At 36.0% G+C, this 27891-nt stretch overlaps 1 protein-coding gene across 1 annotated transcript in view; it reads right to left on the bottom strand.

Moving 5' to 3' along the window:
* Positions 1-27891, bottom strand: part of LOC105482646 (leucine rich repeats and IQ motif containing 3) — a 174702-nt gene that overhangs the window by 4199 nt on the left and 142612 nt on the right. Inside the window, exon 7 of the mRNA XM_011742847.2 lies at positions 11968-12688. Coding sequence (XP_011741149.2) covers positions 11968-12688 — 721 coding nt within the window. The remainder of the gene's footprint in view (positions 1-11967; positions 12689-27891) is intronic.

The raw sequence follows: 27891 nt of genomic DNA, 5'->3' as shown, positions 1-27891 counted from the left end.
ATGCCGATATTAGGTAATTGGGAGGGTTTTCTTATGAATTTGGAAGTTAACAATGATTATGGCAGAAATTGGATGGAGAGAAAAAGCTTCATAAATCAAAAATGATGTAAAGACCACAGTAAATTATGACGGTAGTATGGGAGATCAATTGATGACCAAATAAGGACAAGTTGAAGATGATGTAATTGGATAATCACTTTATTTTCTAGCTCTTCCATGCTAAGTGATACCCTACTTCAAAATCGACACCCTGCTGTCCTGGCTTGAACAGTATCATCATTTTCTCAGAGTATAGACATGAATATCTTAGAAAATCCATGACTAGCTTTTATCTGATACATAGATTCTTCCATTTCAAAGTCTATCTTTAATTAACGCTTAAATACTCCTGTGGGTATTTTATTAACTTTCTAAATCAGAGCTTTATGGTTCCCCTTTTTTTCTTTTACTCTTTCTCATTCCACAAAGCAGGATTAGGGAGCTACATTTTCAGTAATGACTTCACTAGTTATTGAAATTTATCAGAATGCTTTTAGGTCAAGAGAATAAAGAATCATCAGCCAAAACAGTATCAGAACTGAAAAATTTCAGAAGTCTCCAGTTAGATTTCACTTTTTGATCACAGCTTCTTTCTGTATATTTATACCTAATCTTTATTTGAAAATATTTAGAGTTAGACTCAAAGATGCCTGTTGGGATATACTACTCACAAACATTGCCGTATTCATATGTGCTCTACAGGTTAATACTTTTGCAGTAGCTTAGGAGAGAAGATAATTGAGTTAACATACATTAGGATGCTTGTTTGAGTCTGTATTCTTTAAAAATTAATTATGGCCAGACATTCAATTTACTGTGAAAAAACTAAGCTGATTAAACTAGATTGATTTGCACTAGATGTGTATTTCAATACATCACACTAGCCTTCATTTCTTTTCCAAATACTTTTTTATTATACTAATAAATACTTATTTTAGTCATAAACATTTCCAAAGCACACACAGACACACGCACACACACCACACAAAGTGTACACTAAAGAAAATGATTTTAAATTTGGAGGGGGAAATACATAATATTTTTCATACGTAATAAAGTATTACATAAAACACATCAGTAAATAGCTTAAATTGCTTATAAGTAGGAAAAGACAAATGCTTTTTCTTATTTGAAACTCCTTTCCAGCACAGGCTTTTAAAAATGATGCTATTTAAAAATTTAAATAAAATAAGCAGTTCTGAAGATCTCTAAGTGTTTCTATACAAGCCTTAAAGATGTATATACATAATTTGGCCATTTGAAATACCACTAGGATAAAACTGTGGCTGATCAACTTCAATCTAATATCAGAAAAAAAATGTGTGAAAAACTTTGAAAAGGTAAAATAAAATTACTCGGAGTCCTGGCTAGTACACTCTTCAGAACTATCTGTGCCTTTCAATCTCCTTGAACAATTTTACAACTCTAAGAAAAACTATGAGCAATCCAAATGATTCTTGTTTATAGAGATATAAACAATTGTGTTCAGCTAAGTTATGTTTGATTATTGTCCAGTGAATATTGACTAGTTTTGCACCTATCTGTGAATTTAGTTTAGCATTTTTGATTGCCAATATCGATATAGACATAGGAGTAGATATAAACATAGACATAGATATAAAATAGATACATATATAGAGAAATGCTCTTTGAATTCTTGTAACTGATTTATTCTTTAATGAGTTAAATGATATCTTCGGCATGTGCTCATTTTATATTTATAAGCGGCATGGTTTTATGTTCTTAAAAATGTTCCTTGGCAATTAATAAAATTTAAATTTACTAACTGTAGGTTAAAATATTTTGTCAACAAAGCTCCTACTTTACCAAATTTGGTTTAAAATTTTAAAACTTTCACCATAAAACAATTTCTAATTTTTGCAATTGTTTGAGAAAACTTTGTCCGAAGTGTGTCCTAAGAATTATTTTCTGAGATAGTTCTTGAAAGGGAAGTTTTATGGTAAAATACATGTATAAAATGCAATATATCTTTCTGGTAGGAATCCTAATGGTTTTTACTGCACAACTGTCTACTAAGACTTAGAGGCTTTTTTAAATCAAGTTGATGTTTCTCAAGCAATCACACCTTCAACTATTCTTCATAAACCTTCTGCTATAGGTACAGGAATATTCACAATCTCCTTGATCTCCCCTAGCTTTACCTATTTTGAACTTTCCAACTTTGCTTATCCTCTTCTCCTTGCCTCACCTCTCTACTATAATGGTCTCCCTTCATCTCTCTGCTTTTCCAATTTGAATCAACAATTGTACTTCTCCCACTTCTATTTTTTATAACAATTGAAATGTATGCTTATGTTTGCCACTGGATGGTGAGTTCTTAGAGGATCAAGAATATCTTATTCATCTTTGTATGGCAGGGCAAGGGATAATTTAAGTGAAGTAACACTGGTTTAGTTAAGCCTTCTCTTTGAAGGTTTTGATTTTGCAGTAGCAAAAAATGCTGCCCCCAAATATGGCACATTGGCACATTATGTATTTTAAGCTGACGGAAACTGAGAAACTTGTAGAAGCAGAAAGATTGCTCTGAACTCCTGCCTCCTCTCTTTTAAACACTGTGACAAGTGCCATGCTTTAAACCAGGAAGGAAGGAATATTACATAGAAAGGCCAAGAAGAATCTAAACAAACAGGCCGTGCTTGGTACACCTCATCCCCAGTTCATTACCATTAGGTCATATCCTTTTTTTTTTGTTCCAGTCATACTTCTACAAAATTGTCTATTCTTCATCAAACCTAGGCATAAAAATACTTTTCCCTGGGTCTTCATTTTAGAAAGCTTCTAGGTCACATAACATTTCGATGAAATAAATTTGTTCTGCTTTTTTCTTGCTAATCTGTCTTTGTTATAGAAGTGTCGGCCATAAACCTATTTATGTACCTGAAATTTTAACTGTCTATTCGTAGTGTTTGTGTTATTGCTGACATTATTATGTAATTCTGTTAATCTCATTGCTTTTTGCTGTATTTCCCACCTCAATTTTCAGTTTCTTGGGCCAAATGATCTTTATGTGCCTACATCACCTGTAAGATAACTCTTCAAGAGCTAGAAATGAATTACTACTTGAATTATTTGAATTGAAGGTAACTACTACTTAGTAGAAGCACCAATGATCACAGAGGGACAGAAAAAAATGTGCAGGACAAATTTACTGCCATGAATTAAACACTTGTACTAAGAAGTTTACGTAGTCTAATGATTAGTGAAGCTACTTTCGTAACTTGGTTAATTACATTTTTACTCTACGTTTAATATTATTCTGATTATTTATCTTCATTGTAAAAACATTTAGAAAAAATATGCATTGCTTCTTATTCTAAATGACTTACGTATTAAGCACAAATACATAAAAAACACTCTCTTCTCAGTGGTTGTTATATGACTTAAATGAGTTTATATATAACCATTACTAATCGGGGTTCTCACCTATTTACCTCAACAAATATGTGTTGAATAGATTTATTAACTAGGTACTATACTGAGCACTGAAATAGAAAGATGGAGCGAATAATACAAAGACTTGATTATTTTCTTGAGGGGATGGGGCCAAAATGGCTGACTAGAAGCAGCAGTGATTGGAGGCTGTCATCGAAAAGAACCATAACCGCCTGTGAATCCTGCACAGGCAACTGAGGTATGCAGGTTCTTCATCAAAACTGACTAGGGCCAGGTGAGGTGGCTCACACCTGTAATCCCAGCAATTTGGGAAGCTAAAGGGGGCGGATCACCTGAGGTCAGGAGTTTGACACCAGCTTGGTAAACATGGTGAAACCCTGTCTCTACTAAAAATACAAAAAAGATCTGGGTGTGATGGTGGACACCTGTAATCCCACCTACTCAGGAGGCTGAGGCAGGAGAATCATTTGGGAGGCGGAGGTTGCAGTGAGCCAAGATCATGCCGTTGCACTCCAGCTTGCACAACAAGAGTGAAACTCTGTCTCAAAAAAAAAAAAAAAAAAAAAAAGAACTGACTAGGCAGCTGGTGTGACCCATGGAGAGGAAGGAAGAGCAGTGTGGTGTGGTGGCCCACCTAAGAGCCACACGGGGCAGGGGAGCCCCCACACCCCAGGCAAGGGAGGTGGTGAGTGTGCTACCCAGCCTAGTAAACTGTGCTTTTTCCATGGAACTGTTCAACCCAGGCATTGGAGGATCCCACTTGTGAACCCATGCCAATCTGCGGCAGAATCCGTGCAGATTCTCAACAGTCACTCAACTAGAATCTGCTTAAGTCTCCCATGGAAGCGGCAACCAGCACCACAGCTTCTGCCTACTGTCTAAGCTGCCTGAGGTCCTTAGGGGAGAGGCACTAGCCAACACTGGGACTGATAGCTGCCTAACACATTAAGCTCCCAGGGTGGGTGTAAGGCAGCTCTATAGCTCCAGGATATGCTTTTCCCCTGATGGAGCCAGGGAGGCTGAATGGCTTGGTCCCAAGAAGTATTCCCCACAGCCCAACACACCAGCTGTGGCAGACTGCAGCCAGAATGCCTCTTCAGGCCTGACCCATCCCTTCTCACTGGGTGGGGCCTCCCTGCAGGAACTCCAACAACTCCAGCCAGGGGCTCAGGGACAGAAGTCTGATCTCCCTGGGCCCAAGCCCCTAGGGAGAGGGGTTGCCACAGTCTCTGCAGACCAGCAGACTTGGCCTTTCCTCTTGCTAGTTCTGAGGAATCTTGGCAGCCTAGACAAATGGGTTTCCCCCAGCAAAACACATTTTTTCACCAAGGGATGGTCAAAGTGCTTTGTTAAACAGGTCCTGCTCCCTGTGCCACCCAACTGGGTGAGACTCTCAAACAGGGATTGTCAGACACCGTATACAGGAGCATTCCCACTGACATCAGGTAGGTGCCTCTTGAGGTCAGAGATCCCAGAAGAAGCAGGCACCCATTTTTGCTGTTCTCCAACATCCTCAAGTGACATCTCCAGGCGCAGGAGTGAACCAGATGAATAGGGCTTGAAGCGAACCTCTGGCAAACCTCAGCAGACCTACAGAAGAGGGACCTGACCATTGAAATAAAACAATCAAACAGAAAACAACAACAGCATCAGCAAAAAAGAAGTCCTAACAAAAGTCCCATCCAAGGGTCAGCAGCCTCAAACATCAAAACTAGACATACTCATGAAGATGAGAAAGAATCAGTGAAAAAATGCTGAAAACCCAAAAGGCCAGAGTTCCTCCTCTCCTGCAAATGATCACAATGCCTCTCCAGCAAGAGTGCAGAACTGGGCAGAGGATGAGATGGACAGATTGACAGAAGTAGGCTTCAGAAGGTGGGTAATAATAAATGCCACTAAGCTAAAGAAGCATGTGCTAAGGTTCTTAACAAAGAAGCTAAGAACCTTGATAAAAGGCTAGAGAAGGTAATAACTAGAATAACCAGCTTAGAGAGGAACATAAATGACCTGATGGAGCTAAAAACATAGCACGAGAACTTAGTGAAGCACACACAAGTATCAATAGGTGAATCGACTAAGTAGAAGAAAGGATATCAGAGTTTGAAGACTACTTTGCTGAAATAAGTCATGAAGACAAGATTAGAGAAAACAGAATGAAAAGGAATGAACAAAATCTCTGAGAAATATGGGACTAAGTAAAAACAAAAAGCAAAAAGCAAAAAACAAACCTATGACTGATTGGAGTACCTGAAGGAGATGGGGAGAAGGGAACCAAGCTGGAAAACACATGTCAGGATACTATCGAGGAGAACTTCCCCAACCTAGCAAGAAAAGCCAACATTCAAATTCAGGAAATACATAGAACACTACTAAGATACTCCATGAGAAGATCAACCCCAAGACACATAATCGTCAGATTCTCCAAGGTTGAAATGAAGGAAAAACTGTTATGGGCACCAAGAGAGAAAGGCCAGGTCATCTACAAAGGGAAGCACAGCAGACTAACAGCAGACCACTCAGCAGAAACCCTACAAGCCAGAAGAGAGTGCATGTCAATATTCATCATTCTAAAAGAAAAGAATTTTCAACCCAGAATTTCATACTCAGCCAAACTAAGCTTCATAAGTGAAGGTAAAATAAAATCCTTTCCAGACAAGCAAATGCTGAGGGATTTCAGCACCACCAGGCCTGCCTTGCAAGAGCTCCTGAAGGAAGCACTAAATATGGAAAGGAAAAACCAGTACCAGTCACTGCAAAAACACACCAAAATATAATGACCAATGACACTGTGAAGAAACTGTACCAACTAGTGTGCAAAATAACCAGATAGCATCATGATGACAGGATCAAATTCACACATAACAATGTTAATCTCAAATGTAAATGGGCTAAATGCCCCAATTAAAAGACACAGACTGGCAAATTGGATAAAGAGTCAACAACCATTGGTGTGCTGTATTCAGGAGACCCATCTCACGTGCAAAGACACACACAGGCTCAAAATAAAGGAATGAAGGTATATTTACCAAGCAAATGGAAAGCCAAAAAAAAAAAAAAAAAAAAAAAAAAAAGAAGCAAGGGTTGCAATTCTAGTCTCTGACGAAACAGACTTTAAACCAACAAAAATCAAAAGACAAAGAAGGGCATTATATAATGGTAAAGAGATCAATGCAACAAGAAGAGCTAACTCTCCTAAATATGTATGAACCCAATAAAGGAGCACCCAGATTCATAAAGCAAGTTCTTAGAGACCTACAAAGAGACATAGTCTCCCACACAATAATAGTGGGAGACTTTATACCCTAATGTCAATATTAGACTGATTAATGAGACTTAAAATTAACAAGGATATTCAGGACTTGAACACAGCTCTGGATCAAGTGGACCTAATAGACATCTACAGAACACTCTATACCAAATCAACAGAATATACATTCCTCTCAGTGCCACATTGCACTTATTCTAAAACTGACCACATAATTGGAAGTAAAACCATCCTCAGCAAACGCAAAAGAACTGAAATCATAACGAACAGTCTCTCACACCACAGTGCAATCAAATCAGAGTGCAGGATTAAGAAACTCACTCAAATCCGCACAATTACATGGAAATTGAACAACATGCTCCTGAATGACTCCTGAGTAAATAATGAAATTAAAGCAGAAATGAATAAGTTATTTGAAACCAGAGAGAATAAAGAGAAAACATACCTGAATCTCTGTGACACAGTGAAAGCAGTATTAAGAGGGAAATTTATAGCACTAAATACCTATGTCAGAAAGCTGGAGAAAGATGACAAAATGACACCCTAACATCAGAATTAAAAGAGCTAGAGGCCAGATGTGGTGGCTCATGCCTATAATCCCAGCACTTTGGGAGGCCAAGGTGGGTGGATCACCTGAAGTCAGGAGTTCAAAACTAGCCGGAATTAGATGATGAAACCTCATCTCTACTAAAAATACAAAAAATTAGCCAGGCATGGTGGTTCAAGCCTATAATCCCAGCTACCTGGGAGGCTGAGGCAGGAGAATTGCTTGAACCTGGGAGGCAGAGGTTGCAGTGAGTCAAGATCATGCCATTGCACTCCAGCCTGGGCTATGAGAGTGAAAATCCATTTCATAAAAAAGGGGGGGGGGAGCAGAGAAGCAAGAGCAAACAAATCCAAAAGCTACCAGAAGACAAGAAATAACTCAGATCAGCACAGAACTGAAGGAGACAAAGACACGAAAAATCCTCCAAAAAATCTAGGAATCCACGAGCTGTTTTTTTGAAAAAATTAACAAAATAGATAGATCATTAGCTAGACTAATAAAGAAGAAAAGAGAGAAGAATCAGATAGACACAATAAAAAATGATAAAGGGAATATCACCACTGATCCCACAGAAATACAAACTATAATAAGAGAATACTATAAACAACTTTACAAAATAAATGAGAAAATCTAGAGAAAATGGAAAAATTCCTGGACGTATACACCTCACAAGACAACCAGGAAGAAGCTGAAATCCTGAATAGACCAATAACAAGTTCTGAAATTGAGGCAGTAATTAATAGCCTACCAACCAAAAAAAAAGCACAGGACCAGACAGATTCACAACACAATTCTACCAGAGGTAAAAAAAAGGAGCTGGTATTATTCATTCTGAAAGTATTCCAAACAATAGAAAAAGAGGGAATCCTCCCTAACTCATTTTATGAGGCAAGCATCATCCTGATACCAAAACCTGGCAGAGATGCAACAAAAAAAAGAAATTTTCAGGCCAATATCCCTGATGAACATCAATGTGAAAATCCTCAGTAAAATATTGGCAAACTGAATCCAGCAGCACATCAAAATGCTTGTCCACAATGATCAAGTTGGCTTCATCTTTGGGATGCAAGGCTGGTTCAACATATGCAAATCAATAAATGTAATCCATCACATAAACAGAACCAACGACAAAAGCCACATGATTATCCCAATAGATGCAGAGAAGGCCTTCAATAAAATTCAACATCCATTCATGTTAAAAACTCAATAAAATTAGGTATTGATGGAACATATCTCAAAATAATAAGAGCTATTTATGACAAACCTATGACCAATATCAAACTGAATGGGCAAAAGCTGGAAGCATTCCTTTGAAAATGGGCAAAAGACAAGGATGCCCTCTCTCACTACTCCTATTCAACATGGTATTGGAAATACTGGCCAGGGCAGTCAGGCAAGAGGAAGAAATAAAATGTATTCAGATAGGAAGAGAGGAAGTCAAATTGTGTCTGTTTGCAGATGACATGATTCTATCTTTAGAAAACCCAATTGTCTCAGCCCACAAACTCCTTAAGCTGATAAGCAACTTCAGCAAAGTCTCAGGATACAAAATCAATGTGCAAAAATCACAAGCACTCCTATACACCAACAACAGACAAGCAGAGAGCCAAATCATGAATGAACTCCCATTCACAATTGTTACAAAGAGAATAAAATATCTAGGAATACAGCTAACAAAGGATGTGAAGGACCTCTTCAAGGAGAACTACAAACTACTGCTCAAGGAAATAAGAGGGGACACAAACAAATGGAAAAACATTCCATCCTCATGGATAGGAAGACTCAAGATCATGAAAATAGCCATACTGCCCAAAGTAATTTATAGATTCAATACTTTTCCATCAAACTACCATTGACATTCTTCACAGAATTAGAAAAAACTACTTTAAATTTCATATGGAACCAAAAAAGAGCCATACAGCCAAGACAAACGTAAGCAAAAAGAACAAACCTGAAGGCACAACACTACTTGACTTCAAACTATACTACAAGGCTACAGTAATTAAAACAGCAGGGTACTAGTAACAAAACAGATATGTAGACCAATGGAACAGAATAGAGATCTCAAAAATAACACCACACATCTACAACCATCTGATCTTCAACAAACCTGACAAAAACAAGCAATGGGGAAAGGATTCCCTATTTAATAAATGGTGCTGGGAAAACTGGCTAGCCATATGCAGAAAACTAAAACTGGACCCCTTCCTTATGTCTTATACAAAAATTAACTCAAGATGGATTAAAGACCGAAATTTAAAACTCAAAAACATAAACACCATAGAAGAAAACCTAAGCAATACCATTCAGGATATGGGCATGGGCGAAGACTTCATAACTAAAACACCAAAAGTAATGACAACAAAAGCCAACATTGACAAATGGGATCTAATTAAGCTAAGGAGCTTCTGTACAGCAAAATAAACTATCATCAGGAAGAATACCCAATCTAGAGAAGGGGAGAAAATTTTTGCAATCTATCCATATGACAAAGGGCTAATATCCAGAATCTACAAAGAATGTAAACAAATTTACAAGGAAAAAAAAAAAAAAACATCAAAAAGTGGGCAAAGGATATGAACAGACACTTCCAAAAGAACACATTTATGTGGCCAACTAACATATGAAAAAAGCTTAACATCACTGATCATTAGAGAAATGCAAATCAAATCCACAATGAGATAGCATCTAACATCAGTCAGAATGGCGATTATTAAAAAAGTCAAGGAACAATAGATGCTGGTGAGGCTGTGGAGAAATAGGAATGCTTTTACACTGTTGATAGGAATGTAAATTAATTCAACCATTGTGGAAGACAGGGTGGTGATTCCTCAAGTATCTGGACCCAGAAATACCATTTGACCCAGCAATCCCATTACTAGGTATATACCCAAAGGAATAGAGATCATTCTACTATAAAAACACATGCACACGTATATTTATTGCAGCACTATTTACAATAGCAAAGCCATGGAACCAACCCAAATGCCCATCAGTGATAGACTGGATTAAGAAAATGTGGTATATATATGCCATGGAATACTATGCAGTCATAAAAAGGAAGGAGATCATGTCCTTTGCAGGGACATGGATGAAGCTGGAAGTCATCAACCTCAGCAAACTAACACAGGAAAAGAAGATCAAATACTGCATGTTCTCACTCATACGTGGGAACTGAAACAAGAAAACATGTACATAGGGAGGGAAACAGCACACACCGGGGCTGTTGAGGGATTGGGGGTGAGGGAGGAGAGGATATTAAGACAAATAGCTAATGCATGCAGGGATTAAAACCTAGATGATGGGTTGATAGGTGCAGCAAACCACCATGGCACACGTGTACCTATGTAACAAACTTACGCATTCTACACTTATATCCAGGAATTTAAAGTAAAATAAATAAAAAATAAAGAATTAAAAAAAAAAAAAAAAAGACTTCCCAACCCAACCATGCAACCATGATAAAGGCTCTCTGGTTATAACTGGTAACATTGAGATTCCAATAAAGTATATAAAATCACCACAAAATTAAAGAGACTAATTCAGACTGGAGGAGCAGTTGGTAAGACATTAAAAGTGAAAATGCCATTGAGTTGGTTGCTAAAAGATGGGTAATAAAAGGATAAATTTTACCAGTGGATGTGCAGTTCATGCATTCTATGATGAGGGCAAGTAGTTACGAAACAAGGTCACACACAGTCAAGAATCAGCCACTTGTGAGGCACTTCCCTGGAGAAAAGAGTGTCTTTTTCTTCACATGTAGGCACTACCTTCTCAGCAATTAGAATACAGCAAAGCATTCTTATTTGCACAATAACATAGACGCTTTTGTTGCATAATAATATCTAGACAATATTAACATTGTGAGCTTGTAGTGCTCTTGAGGAGTATATATTTGAGTAAAAAGGGGATAACATTAGTAAAGTCATAGGAATAAGAGAGTATAAAGTTGGGTAGAGAGTAGAGAATAGTCTGTTTAGAGCAGAGTGCTGCTAGAGGGAGGAGGGAGGAAGTTATAGCAGAAAATTTAGTGTGAGATAAGTCTAGACTAGAAAGAACAGAGCACATTGTCTGAAATGCCATTTAGAGCAAATTCAGTTTTGTTCTGTGAACAACTGCAAGCTATTAATATATTTAAATAGGAAGTGATATGATCAGAACTTTATTTTAAAGACAGTTGAGGTTTGTAAGCCAGAGAAAAGACTTGGGTTGAAGAAAAGATGAAGAATAGGAATGAAGATCTTGGGTGGAAGAATAATGTGAATTCGTAGAGAGATTATGAGAGCCTAAGTTAGAATAGGAGGAGTCGTATTGAAAAAGAAGGATCCTTTTGAGACTCCTTTTAGAAGTAAAGTGAGTAGAAAAACATTAGATATTGGCAATGAAGACTGTTGCAAAAGACCGAGGTTGATAGCACTGGTCAAGAGGCTGATGACGATGCCATCTGTGATAATAAGAACAACTTGTAACTAAGAGGTAGATAGGTTTTGTTGCACAGGTGGAGAGATGGGGAAAGACAGAGTTATTTTATTGCCTTATCTTTGGTAATATATTAGTACATTATTTGTTCTTTGTTTCAGTTTTTCAAAGTAGAATGTACTATGTTATAAACAAAATACTAATTATTAGATCTTAAAATTTAGTATGCAATATTCACATGTAATTGATTTAAATGCTTCTATTACACCTAAATTGTACCTACCTAACTTTTTTCATTTCTTTAAGTAAATTCTTTCCATATTTTTCTGCTTTTAGTTTTTGTTTAACAATCAGGCTTTTCTCTTTTAGGTCAGCCTCATTCTTCTTCAGTCTGTCAATTTTAAGTAGTCCTCTGGTCAAAAGAGTGCGCTCATTATTTAAATTTTGAACTAATAAACGCTCTGCAGCCTTTTGGGATTTTTCTTTTAGAAACAGAGCTCTTCTCTCTCTAGCTTTTTCAAGGTAGTTGAATCTGTTTTGCCAAACTTGTCGTAAACCGTTCTGAATTATCTCTTTATTTTCTTCAATTAGTTTTTGTGTAGCATATTTTTTCTCATTCAAATATTCATTAACAGTTACTCTAACTCTTTCACGAGCAACTCGTGCCATGGCTACAGCTCTTACTTTTTCTTTATGGCATTCCTGCTTCTTTTGTTCTGCGTAATATTTGTCAATATCACTAAATGTTTGGAGTTTCATACCAGCTCTTTGTGTTGCAAAAAACTCTTTCATACTCCTCTCCAATCGTATGTCTTTTTTAGTGATTTGCTTTGGATGAGTAGCAAAGATTGGCTGAGGATATGCAGGAAAAAAATCTTGTTTATTCTCTTTCAATACTGCAATATTCTTCAATGAAACGGAAGTACATATGGGTTGTTTGAAAACTGATATCCTAAAACTGGTATCCAATTTTTCATCCACAATTTCATCCTTAGACTCCTGACCTACATCAAACAAAAGACAAATATTATACATTATAGCAGAGCTAAGCACATTTTATTTTCTGTTCAAATATATCAATAAAGTTGATAAGAACCTGTTATTTACTTTACTAAGAGGAATTTTTCCCAAGTATGTTTTCAACTTGTGATTTAATAGTAACTTTGGAGAAGAAAATTACTATTAAAACATTTTCACATAGAAATGCATGGAATCTAATTCTTATATTTTCTGTATTATCTTCCACAATTGCTTAACTTGCACTGACTCAATAGCAGCACCTTATCACATACTGAGTACTACTTAATGACACATATTATTTTTTTCATATAGTTTGCTAAAAGAAACAAAGTTTAAACAAAGAACAATTAATGAACGGGGTAGCACCGAGAACCAGTGAAATTTTAGAAAATTCTGCTTAATAAATGAGCAGGGAGTATTTATAGATAGAAAATGGAAGAAATATAGAAATAGCTTGATTGGTTATGGTTCAATTTTGCCTTATTTGGACATAATCATATCAATTGGTGGCCTGTGATTGGCTGAAGCTTGGCTGCTGTGATTGGCTATGACTTAAGTTATCTTTTACAAAAATATACCCCTAAGTTAGGCTTTCAATTTGTTTACATACTAAGTTAGGTTGCAATTAATTCAGTATGTAAGGAATCAAGGAACAGAGGCAGCCTTAGGCCACATTTAACAAGTTATTATTATGTCATATTTGCAAGGGGCATTGTAATCCATTTTACCTCATCTTTCTTAACTCTGGTGGAAAATAATAGCAGCCATCAATTGTTTTTCACTTTTTTGGACAGATAAAAATACTAAAACTCTTAACTTCCTTTGTTTTCCTTTGTGTGACCATGGGCTAAATCCTTTTTAATAGAGTGTGAACACAATTGCTATGTGTTATTTCTTGTCCAAGGGATTGTTTTAAGAAACAATGTGCACCTTCTTTCCACTATGTAGAGATGAGAATGAAACCCCAAAGATGGTGGAACCATAAGATAGACACCGCCTGCCTGCCTGAATCACTTGTTGAAAAAACTACTCACGGACCAGAATCATCCAAGTTGGTCACTCATAGAGCCAGAAATCAAAAGTAATTATGTTTTAGTCAATATATATTTCTGGGTATATTTGTTACTATACTCAACCTAATTAATACAATAAATTGAACCACATTGCTGTTTGCATATTTACATTTTGACAAACCTATTAATAAATTCAGAATCAGGTGACGAATACAAGTATAAAAGTTATGCTTGTTAATTTAGGAGAAAAATATGTTTCCTGATTTCTTCCACTTATTAAAATTACATTCCTGCTAATTCTAGTCTACAAGGGTTTGATCTTCCCTAGAAAATTACCTTGTCTTTATGTGTAAAAATGTCAAATATGATGCTGGTAGTTTTATGGAAGTTAAAGGAACTAGGAAGAAGGGCAGGGCTTGTGGTCTAGACAGACAGTAGAAAATAATTGAATAGGCAAGATTTTCATGAAAGGCTACAGGAGTATCAACATTGGAAAAGTAAGCAAATTCTACAGCAAAGTAGGATATCAAGTCTAGCAAGTAGAAAAGGCAGTCCATCAGAATAAAAAGCCAAAGTGTCCAGAAATAAACACTAAATGTGTGTGTCCAAAGCAAGACATGGGGAACCCAAAGAGTCAAAAGCCAGAGTCTCTCATTAGTTGGTTGAACATTGTCCCATTAACACTTTAAAAAGTCTCCTAATTTCTTTCTCTGTTTTCAGAATCTCTGTTTCAATAAATCACTCACTGCCATAATATTTATCTTTCTTAAATAGGGTTCTAACAACATTGTACCTTACACAGAACAAAAGAAGACAAAATCTTTACAGTTTTCCACCCATAGGCCAAAGAATAGTTTCCACTTTTAGCCTAGGATTATATAATACCAGAAAAGAGCGACTTATTTTTTCCCAACACATGCATCATATCTTATCATCATTGAGCCGTTGTGTCTACTATTTTATGTTTTGTTCAATATGCTGTTTTTCTTATCTATATCCATTCATATTCTATGCATTCTTCCATGGCTTTCCACATGTCATATTTTCCTTATTGCTTAAAAAAACTGATATGTTTTAAACTGTCACATATATTTTTCCTGATAGAATTACTCATACTACACTTACATTAAAGCTCTATGTAGTAGTTTTTAGCTATAGGATTGAACTTGATACAAACTTCTTAGGAGTAAGGATCTACTCCTTCAGTCTCTTGTGCCACATTCCTAGCCCCTAGCCTACTATTTTGCACAGTATGGTTTGTGAGGCAGCGTAGTTTAGATGTGTATCTCCTCCAAATCTCATGTTGAAATGCAATCCCCAAAGTTGAATATTGGGCCTGGTGAGAGGTGTCTGGGTCATGGGGAAGATCCCTCATGAATGGCTAGGTGACCCCTCATGATAACAAGAGAGTTCCTATTAATAGTAGTTCACATGAGAGCTAGTTGTTTAAAAAAGCTGGGCACCTCTGTCTTCATGTGATATGCCAGCTCCCACTTCACCTTCTGCCATAATATTAAGGGAAATTTATAGCACTAAATGCCCACAGGAGAAAGCAAAAAGATCTAAAATTGACACCCTAATATCACAATTAAAAGAACTAGAGAAGAAAGGGCAAACAAATTCAAAAGCTAGCAGAAGACAAGAAATAACTAAGATCAGAGCAGAAGAGAAGCAGACAGAGACACAAAACTCTTCAAAAAAAAAATCAATGAATCCAGGAGCTGTTTTTTTTTTTTTTTTTTTGAAAACATCAACAAAATAGATAGACCACTAGCCAGACTAATAAAGAAGAAAAAAGAGGAGAGTCAAATAGATGCAGTAAAAAAATGATTGGTGGTTATCACCACCAATCCCACAGAAATACAAACTATCATCAGAGAATACTATAAACACCTCTATGCAACTAAACTAGAAAATCTAGAAGAAATGGATAAATTTCTGGACACATACACTCTCCCAAGACTAAACCAGGAAGAATTTGAATCCCTGAATAGACCAATAACTAGTTCTGAAATTGAGGCAGTAATTAATAGCCCACCAACCAAAAAAAGTCCAAGACCAGATGGATTCACAGCCAAATTCTACCAGAGGTACAAAGAGGAGCTGGTACCATCCCTTCTGAAACTATTTCAAATAATAGAAAATAGGGAATCCTCCCTAACTCGTTTTATGAGGCAAGCATCATCCTGATACCAAAACCTGGCAGAGACACAACAAAAAAAGAAAATTTTGGCCAATATCCCTGATGAACATTGATCTGAAAACCCTCAATAAAATACTGGCAAACTGAATCCAGCAGCACATCAAAAAGCTTATCCACCACTATCAAGTTAGCTTCATCTTTGGGATTCAAGGCTGGTTCAACATATGCAAATCAATAAACATAATCTATCACATAAACAGAACCAAGGACAAAAACCACATGATTATCTCAATAGATGCAGAAAAGGTCTTTGATAAAATTCAGAAGGCTTCATGTTAAAAATGCTCAATAAACTAGGCATTGATTGAACATATCTCAAAATAATAAGAGCTTTTTATGACAAACCCACAGCCAATATCATACAGAATGGGCAAAAACTGGAAGCATTGCCTTTGAAAACTGGCACAAGACAAGGTTGCCCTCTCTCACCACTCCTATTCAACATAGTATTGGAAGTTCTGGGCAGGGCAATCAGGCAAGAGAAAGAAATAAAGCATATTCAAGTAGGAAAAGAGGAAGTCAAATTATCTTTGTTTGCAGATGACACGATTGCATGTTTAGAAAAACCCATCTTCTCAGCCCAAAATCTTAAACTGATAAGCAACTTCAGCAAAGTCTCAGGATACAAAATCCATGTACAAAAATCACAAGCATTCCTATACACCAGTAACAAACAAACAGCCAATTCATGAGTGAACTCCCATTCACAATCGCTACAAAGAGAATAAAAACCTAGGAATACAGCTAACAAGGGATGTGAAGGACCTCTTCAAGGAGAACTACAAGCCACTGCTCAAGGAAATAAGAGAGGACACAGACAAATGGAAAAAAATTCCGTCCTCATGGACAGGAAGAATCAATATCATCAAAATGGCCATATTGCCCAAAGTAATTTATAGATTTAATGCTATCCCTATCAAGCTACCACTGACTCTCTTTACAGAATTGGAAAAATGTACTTTAAAGTTCATATGGAACCAAAAAAGAGCTCGCATAGCCAAGACAATCCTATGCAAAAAGAACAAAACTGGAGTCATCTTGCTACCTGACTTCAAACTATATTACAAGGCTACAGAAACACAAACAGCATGGTACTGGTACCAAAACAGATATGTAGACCAATGGAACAGAACAGAGGTCTCAGAAATCACGCCACATATCTACAGCCATCTGATAAAAACAAGAAATGGGGAAGGGATTCCCTATTTAATAAATGGTTCTGGGAAAGGTGGCTAGCCATATGCTAGTTGAAACCGGATCCCTTCCTTACATTTTATACAAAAATTAACTCAAGATGGATTAAAGACTTAAATATAAGACCTAAATCCATAAAAAAAAAAAACCTAGAAGAAATCCTAGGCAATACCATTCAGGACATTGGAATGGGCAAAGGTTTCATGACTAAAACACCAAAAACAATGGCAACAAAAACCAAAATAGACAAATGAGATCTGATTAAACTAAAGAGCTTCTGCACAGCAAAACAAACTATCATTAGAGTGAACAGGCAACCTACAGAATGGGAGAAAAATTTTTGCAATCTATCCATCTGACATAGGGCTAATATCCAGAATCTACAAAGAACTTAAACAGATTTACAAGAAAAAAACAAACAACCCCAACAAAAAGTGGGCAAATGATATGAACAGACACTTCTCAAAAGAAGGCATTTATGTAGCCAACAAACATAAGAAAAAAAGCTCATCATCTCTGGTCATTATAGAAATACAAAACAAAACCACAATGAGATACCATCTCACATCAGTTAGAATGGTGATCATTAAAAAGTCAGGAAACAACAGATGCTGGAGAGGATGTGGAGAAATAGGAATGCTTTTACACTGTTGGTGGAAGTGTAAATTAGTTCAATCATTGTGGAAGACAGTGTGGCGATTCCTCAAGGATATCGAACCAGAAATACCATTTGACCCAGCCATCCCATTACTGGATATATGCCCAAAGGATTATAAATCATTCTACTATAAAGACACTGCACATGTATATTTACTGTGGCACTGTTCACTATAGCAAAGACTTGGAACCAAACCAAATGCCCATCACTGATAGACTGGATAAAGAAAATGGGGCACATATACACCATGGAATACTATGCAGCCATAAAAAAGGATGAATTCATGTTCTTTGCAGGGACATGGATGACACTGGAAACCATCATTCCCAGCAAACTAACACCAAAATAGATAACCAAGCACCACACGTTCTCACTCATAAGTGGGAGTTAAACAATGAGAACATATGGGCACCGGGAGAGGAACATCACATACTGGGACCTGTTGGGGTGTGACGGGCTAGGAGAGGGACAACGTTAGGAGAAATACCTAATGTAGATAGATGATGGGTTGATGGGTGCAGCATACCACCATGGCACGTGCATACCTATGGAACAAACTTGCACATTCTGCACATGTACCCCAGAACTTAAAAGTGTGTGTGTGTGTGTGTGTGTGTGTGTGTGTGTGTGTATACATATATGAGGCCTGATAGAGGTCCTTCTACCATCATGTAAGCACATAGTCAGAAGGCACCATGTATAAACCAGAAAGTTTGTTGGTGTCTTGTTCTTGGACTTCCTAGCTTCCAGAATGATTTTAAAAAATAAATCTGTTGTTTATAAGCTACCCAGTTTATGGTATTTTGTTATAATAGCCCAAATGGACAAAGACAAAGCCCCGACTCCCAGTGTGGCTTTATTTGGTAGTGGGGCCCCTCAGAAAGTGATTAAAGTTAAATTCGGCCATAAAGGTGAAACCCTGATTGAATCAGGTTAGTGTTCTTATAAGAAGAAATATCAGATAGTTCACTTTCCCTCTCTCACTATGCATACATACCAAAGAAAGGCCATATGGACACAGCAAGATGGTAGTTTTCTATAAAGCAGAGAGTCTTCACTAGAAACTTACCATGCTGGCATCCTGATCTCAGACTCAGACTCTAGAATTGTAAGAAAACAAATTTCTGTTCTTTAAGTCACCCAGTCTGGAATTTTGTTATGACAGCTTGAATAGACTAACACAAAGGGAGTTCCCTCTCCTGAATTTTTACGTAAAGTTGCCCAACTGGTGTGCTGTGGCAAACTAGTGTGCTATTAATGGATAATAGGAGTGCTCAGAGATATTGATCATCCTGGGATGCTTATTTATTTCTATTTTATTTCAATTTTAATTCATCCTAGTGTGTTAATAATTCTTCTAATTTGGAGAAGGGAGGATAATGTTCCTAGAATGTCCAAAATGTGACCATTTGTCTAGTCTTGAGTCTCATATCTCAATTTCATTGTTTTATTAATGTAACAGATACCAATTTCCCCCATAACCTCCCAGCAGCTACTTAAACTTACATATGATCTCAATGAAGGATTAAGTATCTTCTGGCTTCCTAGAATCATTTTGATTCATTCACTTATTAATTCATCTATCTATCCTTCCATCTATTCATTCATATTTTAGTAGCTTGCAAATTCTATGGAAATTCAGGGATCACAAATATAAAAGTTATTATTCAAACTTTCATTAGTTCTTAATTTTTTTCTGTAAATATTGTTTGCCTTTGTGTTTGAGAGTTTTTTCCATGAATATTAGCAGTCTGTCTTTAATCGTAAATGTTTTCTTTGCTAAATATAGAAGTCCAATAATAATATAATATGTGAACAGTGTATACATAAAATTGAATGTTTGTTGTTGTGTATAAGATACTTTTTTAAACAAAATATATGAGGTATTTACTAAGAAATGCACTATCCCAGGGCTCATGAAACTTCTAATGGAGAAGACAGATAACAAATTTATAAATAAGAAAATATCAAACAGAAATAAATGCTCTGAAAAAAATTAATTGGCAGTGAGAGGGTCTAGTAATTAGATTTGGTGGGTAGGAATGGCTTTTTAGAGGATATCTGATTTAATCCTATATGGGAAAATATAAGTAAGAACAAGCAGGGAGAAAATCTGGGGGAATGAACATTCCAGAAGAAAAAGGAAGCTAATGTAAAGGCAGTAGACAGGAGCACATTTAGCCTGTTAGGGATACAGAGAGAAAGCCACCTGAAATCCGCTGAGTAAGAGGAGGGTGGTTCTAGAGATGGTTACATAGGTAAGGCAGGGGCCAGATTCTATGGGGCATTTTAGGTCACACAATAAAAGTTTGGATTTCATTCTGAGATTTGAAGCCATTGAAGTAGGGGACTGATATGGTATGTGTTTTACCATGAAGGCAATGGGTTTGAATGTGGACCATAAAAGTTTAAGTAGGGGACTGGTTAAGAGGCTACTCTAGTGGCCCAGGTAAGGTTTTATGATAGGTAGGGCCTAGATGAAGGCAAAAAATTCACAGAGAAGTAGACAGATTTGGCATATGTTTTACAAGTATAGTCAGAAGGGGTTGCTGATAACTTAGATGGCAGAAGTGAGAAAGAAAATAATCAAAGATGAATGGTAGCATTTTGGCTTGAGAAACCAGGTGAGTGGTGATGCCATTTGTTGACATGGGAAAAACTGGAGAAAAAGCAGATATGGTGAATTAGAAGAAATATTTTTATATGTATTACTGTTTCGCAGTTCATACTTTTCATATTTAAACACATAACTTTCTCCTAATTCAATGTCATATTCAAATTGTTTATCTTAAAAAATCATTTAAAACGTTCACTAATACAATGTCATTTTAAAGTATTTTATTCTTAAAATAAGAAAATCATTTTGAACAAATACTATTTATTTCCATTTACATGATTCTTAGTAATACTCAGGTTAAAAGTGAGGAAAATGACACCTTTGCATCTTTTTTTTTTCTTTTTTCTTTTTCTTTCTTTTTTTTTTTTTTTTTTGAGATGGAGTCTCGCTCTGTCGCCCAGGCTAGAGTGCAATGGCATGATCTCAGTTCACTGTAACCTCTGCCTCACGGGTTCAAGCAATTCTCCTGCCTCAGCCTCCTGAGTAGCTGGGATTACAGATGCACACCACCACACCTGGCTAATTTTTGTATTTTTAGTAGAGATGGGGTTTCACCATTTTGATCAGGCTGTTCTCAAACTCCAGACCTCATGAAGTGCCCGCCTCGACCTTTCAAAGTTCTGGGCCTACAGGAGCGAGCCACCGCACCCGCCTTGCATATTTTTTAAATAATAATACCAGATAATACTTGAAGTACTGGTTGTCCTTTCTCCAGCCATAATGTCCACAAACTGAATTTTTTGACACAAAGGCAACAAAATGCCCTGTTTTAGATATAGTATTAAAGAAAAGCTTGCTAAAAAGCAATTATTCTTATATTTGTACCTTCTATGTACCTCTCAACCTCACAAAACAACTGGATCATATCAGCCAATTTACTTTCAGTTGTCTGAACAGATAGTTGGATTTTTGGGACTCAGAGGAACACAGAAGCCAATACCATTTGTGGTCAACAGAGCTTGTTTGATTCTTCTGAATGTATTGCAGATTTATGAACCATCTGTGAAGAAACAAATGGTCCAAACCTATTTAAAATCAGCATAGCTGTGATTTGAATGTTCACAAGTGGGTCTGAAGCAGTTGCTTTCCTCAGCAAACTGGCCTGACACCTTCGCACACGCTTATAGCCTTATGTGATACATACGCTTTATGTTTAGGTGAAGCAAAGAACAGGAAAAAAAGGAAAAAGAAATGAATATAAGGAAGAAAGCAGTGGCATAAACTTCTGTCATGTACTGAGTTTTTCCTGACTTGCTAGATGCAAAAATGTCACTTCACTTAGAGCAATGGTTGAAATCTCTTCCTATTTTCTTAGTAGCAAATGTTTTCAGTGAAGTCTCTCCCATTACACATGCACATATACTCTGGTATAAATGACTTATCTAAGATATGGTACAAGATCACCATAATAAAGAATATAGCTTATGAAACATCTCACATCTAAGATGTAATAAAGCTATACTGGGGATAGATTGTAATAGAATAGTAAGTTACAGAGAAGCACAGGAGTTACCCCTCTCACTTTACATCTTTAATCCATTTCTGAAAATTAGACATTCTGTAAAGAAGTGCTATCCTGGTGCCTATTTGTCTATATTCTACATGGGAAAATTGTAAAACATTAAATGTTAACCACCAACCCCTATTTGATTTCCAAAAATGAACATAGAGCATTACAAACATTAAAGCAGAAAAACTCACTAAAACATGAATTTATAAGTACCTTTCACACTAATGTGCAAATTACTTAAAACATTGCTTCTTGATCATCAGTTATTAAGGCTGCTTACAAATAGTATCCATTGCAATGATGTGGCTGTTAGTGACAACAGCCTCTCAAATAGCCATACCTATTGTTGACATTCGTCATGCTTTAAAAGTGCCTATGTATGATTTTTAAAACATCCTTATTGAGATATACTTAATATCCCATATTAGTGGTATATTAAATCATTAAAGTGTACAATGTAATTGTTGTAATGCATTTATAGAGTTGTGCAACCATAAGTATCACCACAGTCTAGGTTTAGAGCATTTTCATCACCCCAAACAGAAACCCCATACACATTAGCATCATTCACCATCCCCTGTCTCCTATCATCTCCCCCACCTTAAGCAACCACTAATCTACTTTCTGTCTGCCAGATTTGCCTATTCTGGATATTTCTTATAAACGCAATCATACAATATGTGGTCTTTTATAAGGGGTTTCATTATTCTAAGGCAGTACATTACAGCTTTATGATTTGTTCCGTTTTAAAATTTGCCTTTTATGCAGTTTGCCTTCACTACTCCACCCTGAGTTCTACTTGTCTGGTAATTTTAGGTAGAATAAAACATTTAAACCAATTTCATACCCGGCCATAAAGACTGAAAAAAAAAATAGACTGGGCAAGTTTGGCTTAGGATTAAGGTCAAACTATTTACAGGTTCCTGAATAATTATGAATCAGTTCCTTGATAATTATATTGCCCTTTTCCCAAGCTTACCATTTCTTTCATCTTCTAAGGATCATGATGCTTCAATCTTTTTTTCCTCTACGATCAGGATCTTAATTTGAATATCTAAATTTCTCTACCTGATATCTTAGGTCCAAATATGTGAGTTCCACCAGGACCGCGCTGACTATGTAAGTCTTACTAGTCCGATGTCCACTGAAACAGTGCTTTGGATCTAACTTTCTCTTTTTTGAGCCATTGGACAGCTACAGCCACTGTTGGATAGTGGTTAGGGTAAAAAAATAGGAGCAAAATCACTTGCATGTCTGAAATGCCACATCCTATCATTTCAGAAAGTAACTTCATGAAAGTTACTTAAATTCATGCCATAGATTCTTCATCTATAAAATGGGAGAATGGAAGTGCCCACTTAATATACTTGCTGTGAGGGTTGAGTAAAATCTGTTTGGCACTGAAGAAGAAACTTTAAAATTTAGCCGTTTTTCTTATATCAGCTCTCAATTTCATTTTTTGATCTACAACTTCTTATATCCTTGATAATGGTAGACATCTCTAATATACTCAAAAGCTTTTCTCACACTGCCTTTCTCACACCCTGGGCAGAGAGCTGTTATTAATTGGAGTAGATTATAAGTCAATACAGATTTACTATCTTCATCTGATATAATAAATTTTGCTTTATCTCTTATTATATAACAATTACAAATCCCTCTCTGAGCTCTTCTCTCTGTGGAATATATTCAATCTGCATTTCCTTTTGTTTCATAACGTGTATTATGTCTGACTTCTTTAAAAAATAAATTCTAGATTGTAGAAATATTACTTACACTTGATCTTAATTCAAGTATTCAATTAATTTTTTATTTAAAAATTTCTTTGTTCACTATTCTTTCTGGTTTTTAAAAATAACATCTTCTTTGAGATACAATTCATACACCAAAGAATGCATGTTTTTAAAGTGTACAATTACAATAATCAAAACAGTTTGGTATCGGCAAGAGTATTGACAAATAGATCAATGGAACAAAGTAGAGAGCCCAGAAATAGATCTATCCCGTGACAAAAAATAGTCAACTTATCTTTAACAAAAGAGCAAAGGCAAAACAATGAAGCGAGACAGTCTTTCCAACAAATGGTGATGAAATAAGCGGTTCTCCATATGCCAATAAAACAAGTTAATCTAGACATAGACCTTACGCCCATGACAAAAATTAGTTTGAAATGGCTCATAGATTTAAATATAAAATGCAAAACTACAAACTCAGAGAAGAAAACAGAAGAAATGCTATATAATTTTGAGTATGACAATAACTTCTTTAAAAAACACCAAAGATCCATGAAAGAAATAACTGTTTATCTGCATTTCATTAAAATTAAAATTTCTGCCCTGCAAAAGACAATATCCAGAGAATGAGAGAGCAGCCACAGACTTAGAAAACTATTTCAAAACACACAGTTGATAAAGAACGTTATTAAAACTCAAAAATAATAAAATAAATAACCAGATGAAAAAATGAGCAAAGGGCTGAGTGCACTGGCTCACCCCTGTAATCTCAGTACTTTGGGGGGCTACAGCAGGAGGATTGCTTGAGCCAAAGAGTTTGAGATTGCAACAGGATATGATGGCACCACTGCACTCCAGCCTGAGCTACAGAGCCAGACCTTGTCTCTAAAAGCAAATAAATAAATAAATAAATGGACAAGATACCTCCTTAAAGAAAATATACAGACAGCAAGAAAGCATATAAAAAGATGCTCCACATCATATGTTATTAGAGAACTGCAACTTCATAACACTACACACCTACTAGAATGGCCAAAATTCAAAACATTGACAACACCAAATACTGATGAAGTCATGGAAAAACAGGACCTCTTATTCATTGCTGGTGGGATGCAAAACGGTACCACAACATTGGAAGACTGGCAGTGTTTACAAAACTAAAGATATTCTCACCGTAAAATCCGGTTGTCATGTTCCTTGGTATCCATCAAAATGAATTGAAAACTTTGGAAACTTGTGTCTGTACAAAAAACCTGCACATGGATATTTATATTTAATAGCAGTTTTATTAATAATTGGCAAAATATGAAAACAATCAAATGTTCTTTAGTAGGTGAATTGATAAATAAACCTTGGTATATCCAGACAATGGAATATTATTCAGTGCTAAAGACTTGTGCTATCAAGACATTAAAAAAAACAAAAAAAATAAATGAATAGTATTGAGTGAAAGAAGCCAATCTAAAAAGGCTGCGTACTGTATGATTCCAGATACTGGTATATAACATGTGTGCACAGGTAAACCTGTGAAGAATAGTAAAAAGATCAGTGGTAGCCAGGGATAAGGTGGGGAGGACAGGATAGATAAGGAGTACACAAAGGATTTTTAGGGTAGTGAAATGATTCTAAATGATACCATAATGTTGGATAAATGTCATTATACATTTGTCAAAACTCATAGAATGTACATTAAGAGTAAACCCTAAGGTAAATTATGATCTTTTGCAGATAATAATGTGTCAGTTTAAGTTCATCTATTGTAACAATTGTACCACTGTATTAAATGTGGTGTGGGATGTGAATAATGAAGGAGGTCATGCATATATTGAAATAGAATGTTATGGAAAAATCTCTGTACTTTCTGCTCAATTTTGCTATGAACAAAACTGCACTAAAAAATAAAGTTTATTAATTACAAAAAGGAAGAAAACACAAATCAATATCTATATATACCTACACACACACATACATATAAATACACACATACATACATATATACATACATATACACACATACACACTTTTAATGTATGTGTATATTTGTATATATTTATATGCAATTATAAATATAATTTAAAATACAATTATGAATTATAAATATAAATTATATAAAATATAATTATATATTATAAGTTATATTCTATAAAATATAATTTTAAATAATATGTAAATATAAATATAATTTATATAAATACCCACATACATATAAAGTATATAATTCAGTGGGTCTTTGCCACTTTTTATCACAGAATAATTCAACCATCATGAAGTGTATGCACATACATACACATGCATATATACACATACACACACATACATACATACATACACATTTTATATATATACACACATACATATAAAGGGTATGATTCAGTGTTTTTTGTCACAGAATAATGCAACTGTCATGACTACCTAATTCAAGAACATTTTCATCACCCTAGAAAGAAATCTGGTATCTACTGACAGTCATTTCTTGTTCCCCCCTCTTTTCTGCCCCTGACAACTACAAACCTATATCATTATAGGTTTGTATTTTTTGAGCATTACATATACATGGAGTCATAAAATATGTGCCTTTTGTGTCTTCCCTCTTATTTAACATGTTTGCAAGAATCATCCATGTTGTAGCATATATCAGTACTTCATTCCTCTTTATAATTGAATATCATTCATTATATGCCCAGGACTGGGTAATGCATTTTTTATTTACTAGTTCATGGACATTTGATTTGTTTTCACCTTTGAACTGCTATAAATACTGCTTCTTTCATATACAATTTGTATGTGGACATATGTTTATGATTCTCTTGGGTATACAGCTAGAAATAAAATTAGGGGTTCATATTATAACTGTTTAATGTTTGAAGACGGCCAATCTGTTTTTCAAAAGTGGCTGTATCAGATGCAGGAAAAGCACTCATAAAATTAAACACCCCTTCTTGATAAAAACTGAAGTCCTGGCGCGGTGGCTCACGCCTGTAATCCCAGCACTTTGAGAGGCCGAGGTGGGCGGATCACGAGGTCAGGAGATGGAGACAATCCTGGCTAACACGGTGAAACCCCGTCTCTACTAAAAACACAAAAAAATTAGCCGAGTGTGGTGGTGGGTGCCTGTAGTCCCAGCTACTCAGGAGGCTGAGGCAGGAGAATCGCTCCAACCCAGGAGGCGGAGGTTGCAGTGAGCTGAAACCATGCCACTGCCCTCCAGCCTGGGCGACAGAGTGAGACTCTGTCTCAAAAATAAACAAATAAACAAATAAATATAAAAAACTCAACAAATTAGATATAGCAGGAACATACTTCAACACAGTAAAGACCATATATGACAAAACCATAGCTCACATCATACACAATGGGAAAAATTTGAAAGCTTTTTCTCTAAGATCTGGAAAAAGATAAGGACGCCCACTTTCACCACTTGTATTCAACATAGTACTAGAAGTCCCAGCCAGAGCAATTAGGCAAGAGGGAAAATAGGGATCCAAATTGGAATAGAGAAAGTCAAACTATTCCTCCTTGCAGATGACATGATCATACATATAAAAAACCATGAAGACTCCACCAGAAAACTCTTATAACTAGTAAATGAATTCAGTAAAGTTGCAGATACAAAATCAACATACAAAAATCAGTAGTGTTTTAATACACCAATAGTGAACTGTCTGAGTAATAAATCAAGAATGCAATCCCATTTACAATAACTACAAAAATAAAATACCTAGAAATAAATTTAACCATGAAAAGAAAATATTTCTATAAAATACAAAATACTGATGAAATAGTTTCAGGAACACAAAAATAAATGGAAAACTATCCTATGTTCATGGATTGCCACAATTAGTATTGTTAAAATGTCCATACTACCTGATATGTGTCCCCACACAAATCTCATCTTGTATTGTAACCCCCACATGTTGAGGGAGGGACCTGGTGGGACGTAATCAGATCATGGAGGTGGTTTCTCCCATGCTAATCTCATGATAATGAGGAAGTTCTCTCAAGATCTGATGGTTTAAAAGTGGCTGTTTCCCCTGAACTCTCTCTCTCCTGCCGCCATGAAAGATGTACCTTACTTCCCCTTTGCCTTCACTGTGATTGTAAGTTTCCTGGGGCCTCCCAAGCCATGCAGAACTGTGAGTCAATTAAACCTCTTTTGTTTGCAGATTACCCAGTTTCAGGTAATATCTTTATAGCAGTGTGAGAACGGTCTAATATACTACCCAAAGTGATTTACAGATTCATTGCTATTCCTATCAAAA

The sequence above is a fragment of the Macaca nemestrina genome, chromosome 1, assembly GCF_043159975.1.
Source record: "Macaca nemestrina isolate mMacNem1 chromosome 1, mMacNem.hap1, whole genome shotgun sequence".
Taxonomy (NCBI): domain Eukaryota; kingdom Metazoa; phylum Chordata; class Mammalia; order Primates; family Cercopithecidae; genus Macaca; species Macaca nemestrina.
The sequence above is the reverse complement of the archived record's forward strand: the minus strand, read 5'-3'. Positions and strand labels throughout refer to the sequence as shown.